This window comes from Alligator sinensis, unplaced genomic scaffold, assembly GCF_000455745.1.
Source record: "Alligator sinensis unplaced genomic scaffold, ASM45574v1 scaffold442_1, whole genome shotgun sequence".
Lineage (NCBI taxonomy): Eukaryota > Metazoa > Chordata > Crocodylia > Alligatoridae > Alligator > Alligator sinensis.
This window is the reverse complement of record NW_005841829.1, coordinates 4,175,215-4,181,782: the sequence shown is the minus strand read 5'-3', so window position 1 is coordinate 4,181,782 and position 6,568 is coordinate 4,175,215. Positions and strand designations below refer to the sequence as shown.

The 6,568-nt window shown below is 39.9% G+C and overlaps 1 protein-coding gene across 5 annotated transcripts in view; it reads right to left on the bottom strand.

Annotated features, from left to right (window-relative positions):
- LOC102375012 (actin, aortic smooth muscle-like) overlaps nucleotides 1-5,857 on the bottom strand; it is an 80,512-nt gene extending 74,655 nt beyond the window's left edge. For 3 of the 5 annotated variants that reach the window (XM_025197426.1, XM_025197383.1, XM_025197474.1), the window contains exons 1-2: nucleotides 5,701-5,857; nucleotides 804-951 (exon numbers count right to left, since the gene is read on the bottom strand). In XM_025197426.1, the coding sequence (XP_025053211.1) occupies nucleotides 804-932 (129 nt within the window). In that variant the 5' untranslated portion in view covers nucleotides 933-951; nucleotides 5,701-5,857. Of the gene's footprint in view, nucleotides 1-803; nucleotides 952-4,741; nucleotides 4,811-5,700 lie in introns of all 5 variants that reach the window. The other 2 variants (XM_006014671.2, XM_025197505.1) reach the window with 2 other exon arrangements.
- Between the last annotated feature and the right edge of the window lie 711 nt (nucleotides 5,858-6,568).

Sequence of the window (6,568 nt, the reverse complement as noted above, 5' to 3'; positions counted from 1 at the left end):
AAGATGAAAATGAGCCTGCAGTGCGATGCTGTGGCTAGTAAAGTGACCAAAACGCTGGCTTGCATCCATGGATGCTTCTCAAGCAAATCCCGGGACGTCATTCTCCCCTTGTACTTGGCGTTAGTGAGGCCGCAGCTGAAGTACCGTGTCCAGTTTTGGGCTCCACAATTCAAAAAGGATGTGGAGAAGCTTGAGAGAGTTCAGAGAAGAGCCACGCGCATGATCAGAGGTCAGGGAAGCAGACCCTACGATGATAGGCTGAGAGCCCTGGGGCTCTTTAGCCTGGAAAAGCGCAGGCTCAGGGGTGATCTGATGGCCAACTATAAGTTTATCAGGGGTGACCACCAGTATCTGGGGGAACGTTTGTTCACCAGAATGCCCCAAGGGATGATGACTAGGTCAAATGGTCATAAACTACTACAAGACCATTTCAGGCTGGACATAAGGAAGAATTTCTTTACTGTCCGAGCCCCCAAGGTCTGGAACAGCCTGCCACCAGAGGTGGTTCAAGCGCCTACATTGAACACCTTCAAGAGCAAACTGGATGCTTATCTTGCTGGGATCCTATGACCCCAGCTGACTTCCTGCCCTTTGGGCAGGGGGCTGGACTCAATGATCTTCCGAGGTCCCTTCCAGCCCTAATGTCTATGAAATCTATGAAATCTATGACAAACAAGATTTTCATAGAAATCAATGAGAGATTGGCCTGTATAAGGAGTACATCATAACCAAGAGACTGTTTTCAGTGGCTATATGAGAGAGAGACACACATATATAAGGGCATCATGCTGGTACAAACTCACCTGGTGTCGAGGGCGCCCCACAATGGATGGAAAAACAGCCCTTGGGGCATCATCTCCTGCAAATCCAGCTTTGCAAAGCCCAGAGCCATTGTCACATACAAGAGCAGTGGTTTCATCTTCATCGCACATCGTGCCTCACAGTTTTAATCTGTAATAGCAACAATTTAAGGGAGCTGGCTGAGAAGCAGAAGCATCTTTCAATCATTTAAACATTAAATAGCTGCAAAAAAGACCTTGAAGAATAACCCTAAGACAGAGACATCTACACTAAGGTTTCAATACAGCAAAGATCAGCACATCATGTGCTGACATTTCAGCACAAGTAGGTCTCTGAAGGAAATGGATTGTTACTTTCATCTCTCACCTCCCAAAGGCAAATCCCTTACCTGATGTGTCCTCTTAAGCACTCTCAAAGAATTCTGTAATATTTTGACATTATTTAAAGAGTAGGTTCAAAAATCAGTCTGGGCATATGTGCTTGTCTCTTCTTTTTTACTTCAATGAGTGTTAAACCCACCTAAACCAGGGCAGAATTAGTTGTTCTGGATGTTCAATTTTTGCTCTAACTTGGATGGTTAAGACTGAGATCACTATAAATCATTACAAGGAAATATTAGTAATCCCTTTTAAGGCTGTTATTAGAAAGTGCACTTCACTAAAAACTTGAAGAGGGTATTTCTCACAGGTAATGACTACAGTCACACATCATTCTGAGACATTGCTTTGGGAGGATTTTTTAGCATAAACTAGCTCAAACTTGCAAACTAGAATATCAGAGTTATATGATCAATGATTTCAAACATTGTTTATCCTCTTTACAAACATTCCCTTTTTCTATCCATAGTGCAATAACCCATCAGCAATAACTCACTAAAAATAATCCCCACAGAACATTTCAAGGAAGGGTTTGTTGTGTGATTTTAAATGGCAGCTCCTCTCATGCTAATTGCTGGCAACAGAAACTATTCTATATTTGTAAATGGGGAATTCCTTATCAAAGTAGCTATTCTAGGAAATGAACTTAGACATGGCTGTTTCAACCAGCCCAAAGCAGTTCAACTCCAGCAAGTTATTGACACATTGGGTGAAGCCATGGCCCCACTGTAAGAGATGAAAAACTTCCGCTGATTTCCATTGGGCCTAGATGTCACCAAGACTTCTGTTTGAGACACCTGAAGTTCATTTTGGGAGAAGAACTTGGTAGAAAGCATTGTATTCTTTCCTTCCTAGAAACCTGCCTCTTTTCTTCAGGTCAAGGTGTTGGCAGTGAGAGGAGCTGAACTGGGAAATCCAAGTCAACCCCAGTTCGCTCTGGGATATCCAGGCAAATACATAGTTGCTTAGTAGTGCTAACTTCCCACCTATGTGCCTTATGCTTCCTGACTGGGGACTTCGGCATGCATGGACAAAAAAGCCAATGACATCATGACTACTTTTGGAATCAGGTTGCCAGGCAACCTGGAACTTCAATTCACCCAGTTACTTTGCCCTGTGTGATTTGCTGGCAATAAATACATCTTGTCCTTTCAACAGGCCTCTAAAACATAAAGGGCTTTTCTCCCCACAAAAGGCTTGAATTCTATAAGTTTCTTAGACTCTCCATCCCTTCTGATTTGTTTTATGAAGCAAGGATGCAATATAGCCATTTACTAACACATTGGAAAAAGACAAGAGCTGCATTGGTTGGAATTCAGAATGCCCCAAATGAATAAATTAGTCGGACATGGGAGAAATGAACTGGTTTCTTAGAAAGGATCAGTAAGTTAAATTTCTTGAGATCTTTTTCACATAGATGCCATGAAATGTGTCACTCCTAAGACAAAATTCATCAGCTATTTATGCTGATGGAAAGAAGCAATGAGCTTCTTTCTACTTGCCTTTTTTTTTCTTACTCATTCCTCCAGCCCCCCCCCCCCCCCCCCCCCCCCAAATATATCTGCATTTATGGTAAGCAGAAATTTGAAAAGGCAAAACTAAACATGTAATAGATAAAAAAGTATATTTGCATGAGATGGGATCATGATGGAAAAGATATGGAATTAAAAATACTGTAAAAACAAGAAATTTAAGTTTAACTCATTGATCTGTCTACACCTAAGGACTTGTTTTTTTCTACACTGAACGGAATAATTTGTTTACCTGAGATTGTTAACTACAGGAAATAGATTTGTTTAGGAACTTGCTTAATTTCGCCAGCTAATAATAGCCAAATATCCAATCCGTTTGATAGGGATCGCTGTTGACTTTCGGCTAAAACCTGAGGGGGAAAAGTGAGTGAGTCTATTAAGCTTGACAATCCATTTAGTGGGATGGCTCTAATGCTAGCCAGATATTTATTTTGCTCTTACAAGTGTAAGTCCTGAGTGACAGTAGTAGAGATTTTTAAAACATGCAGGAGTAGAATTACCTATTTGCACTGGCACATGCAAGATTACACTGGAACATCAGAGCTTGAAACTGGGAAATCCTTTCACAGTTCCAACTATCCCAAAAAACTACCTAAACCACATCAGACTAATAAACTCAAGGCAAACATACAGGATATGTACAGCTAGATTTCCTGTACAATCCCTTAATGTTGTCCCAAATGCCATTCCCATTCGCATACATCCCATATATCTTTTGTCGGGAAACCTGTAAGATGATGTGCATTTATATTTAAAACAAGATAGAAAAGATGCTTCCAAATCATGGCATTAAAATAGCTTCTCTTCTAGCTACCATGTTTCAAATTATATCTTCAGTTAAAAAGAATTAATTCCCAGTGATATCAATGACAATTACAATGCAGATAAAAACAATGACCAAATTTGGACCTTATCTTCAGCAGAAAAGACATCCTTTGCTTATCACCTTACAGTCATATGGCAAAGTGCCACAATCAACACAGTACATCAATTGCAGAATGCTCCCTCGGGTAGATCCAGCAGACTGCTTCTGTTTTGATGGATTTACAGGAGCCTTACTAACTTTCTTCTTTCCACAGAGGCAGCTATTTTGTTACCTGCTGTCTGGCTAGTCAAACTTGCAAAATGAGAAGGAAAATGTCTTAAGATAAAGTGGACTGCAATCACTTTCATACTTAATCAACTAAAGAAGAATGGTCATAAAATGTATTGTACACCGGAGAGCCATTAAGCTACTATGCTGATGGGAAGAAATAGGTTTCTTTCTTGCATTGGGATATCTAAGGAACCAATATGAAAGAAGGGAATGCTCTGATTCTATTTTGAGAGTATTAAGTAATACTTTATGGTTTCTGGAGCTTGCTTTATTAGGAAGCCCATGGTATGCTTTTACACTTATACACTTCATCTTCATTCCCTTCAGTTCACATAATGGCAACCACTTAAGAGAGCATTTCTCAGATAGTTGCCTTCAAGAATTTTATATTTACACCATTAAAACAATAGAGTTTGAAGCTTAAATTTTGCAAATAGTATGTGTTCTTTTGAGACCTTTTAACACAGATAAAAGGAACAAAGACAGGAAATTCCAGTTAAAACTGATTTCCTTAGTCTTGAATTTGACAGAATTAGCCTTAACTGAAGCATGAAGTAATGGGGAAAAAAGAGCCAGGACATTCATCTTTGTGTTTTGCATTATATCTTCCACATTATTTTGCTTCACATTTGTAATAAAGGGTTGAGTCATCAGAAAAGCTATTTTTATATCATTTTAAGCAGCCTTTTCTGATCTGTTATACCTTTGTCATTTTGCACCTGGGTAAGTTACACAAGGAGGGGGCTGCAGCCTGACATGCAACAACATCACAAGCAGTGGGCAACCAGGGCATCAGTCCTGGGCACCCACTTAGAGGGTGTGCACAAATAGCAATTGGACCTGTTGGCTGGCCAGCCAGCTCCACTGCCACAACCAGCCAAGACCCTGCCACAAAAGGCACAGTCCCTATTAGTTACACCTCTGCTGATACCTACCTTGGAGTCAAATTAGCAAGTGAAGGGTGAGGCTTCTGATCTTTTGCAGAACAGGATATTGCAGAATGCCTTACAAATAAGTTGTAAATTGAGTAAATATTTTCAGTAACGCTGAACATACATAATGTTTTGTGTAAAAAATCCTCTGCTGTAACCAAAGCAAGCACTAAGTACTTTTAAACCATTTTGGCTTATCTTAATGCCTGATTCAAAGCCTAGTGAGTTCAACAGGGAGTTTCCCTTTGATTTCAGTGGGTTTCTGAATAAGCCCCTAAACCAGCCAGAAAACACTAGGGAAGTTTCACCTCTACTACAGTTCAGTCCTTCATTTTGTAGCAGAATATGTAGCGCTCCCTAACTAAATCTTGCCTGAAGGAATGCACAGTTTCAGCATTTGTAAAACAGGACTGCTGTCTTATCTACTCCTAATAGAATTCATGCTTTATTCAAAACTTCAAACATATATTAAGAAGTTTTACATAACTTAAAATCCTTGCCAAAATCATAGCTGTCCCTCTTGCTGCCTAGGCAATATTAAATAGCAGCGAAATCAGCAGGACTGCCTGTCTGTATTCTTTATATAAAAATGCACAGGATTTTTCTTGAGAAGTATTGTCAAATAACTACAAGTGAGAAAATAAATAAAAATACATATTGGGCTCCATTTCCCCTTTTTCATTTTGGTTGCTAATTGCCACAGCAATGTGAATGCACCGTATCTCCCAACTCCAGGATGAAAAGGTAAGATTCTCCTGTCACAACTAACCTTTTCTATAATAATACTATTTCCAAAGTGCTCAGTTCTAATCACCTTATAGTAGTAGTCCATGGGACTACTTTTCAGACTGAAGCAAGCAGCATCTAGCCCATGGTTTGCAAACACAGACAACTACAGGTATTTTTGGGGAGAAGACTTAAATCAGCAAATGCAACTGAAAAGATCTCAGGGTAATACTTACCCAAGAGACCAGGAGATAGTGAAGATATGTAAAAGCTCCTTGGGATAAGTGAAATGACCTCACCTTCCATTACATTTATATCAGCCTGTGGAATGGAGTTCGCAGAACACCTACATCTGTCGAGCCATTTTTGGAAGCAATTTTTTTCAGCTTCTGCTTATCAAAGTGACAGCTTAAAGGACTGGATAAATTAGGGAAGAATTTCTGACAACTCTGGATTCTTTCCCATTCACTAAGTTGTTCACTACATGATAGTTAATATTAGATTTCTTCCCCTGGAAGGCAAGAAACACTCTCACACACTTTGAAAACGACTAAAATAATTACTAGGTCTGTTGCTGTCATCAAAAAAGCATTTTGCTTCATTACACCACAAATAACTAAAAATAGCCTTGTACCCGCCACCCATAAGCTGCTACTGGTTACAAAAGGGAAAGTTCTTACCATGTACTGGTGTTTCAGCTGTAAATGTTATCTGTTTGTGTGGTACAAAGACAGAAAATAGCCCCCTTATCTTGGTGTGTGGATGAGTCGGTGTCTGAAAATGGGAGCTGAATCAGCAACAAGTCACCCAGCTAAAACAAGCACTAACTGTTTTACACCTAAAAGTGGGTAATTATCCAGCACGGCAACCACAACATTAGCCAGGAAGTAGCTGGACATTTTTTAAGACCAAGAAATGGTGACTCCAAAGAGGAAATATATAGCTTTCATCTAAAGCAAAGAAATAAAGAACCAGTAAGAGGAATAAGCTTTGCAGGCCAATAGACTGACTTATAGTGGTTACTTCTGTAGCCCGGGTGTACTCAGGTATGTACTCTCTTCTCCAATTGTGGGGGATTGTTAGCTGGCAGACATGCTGTGGGTG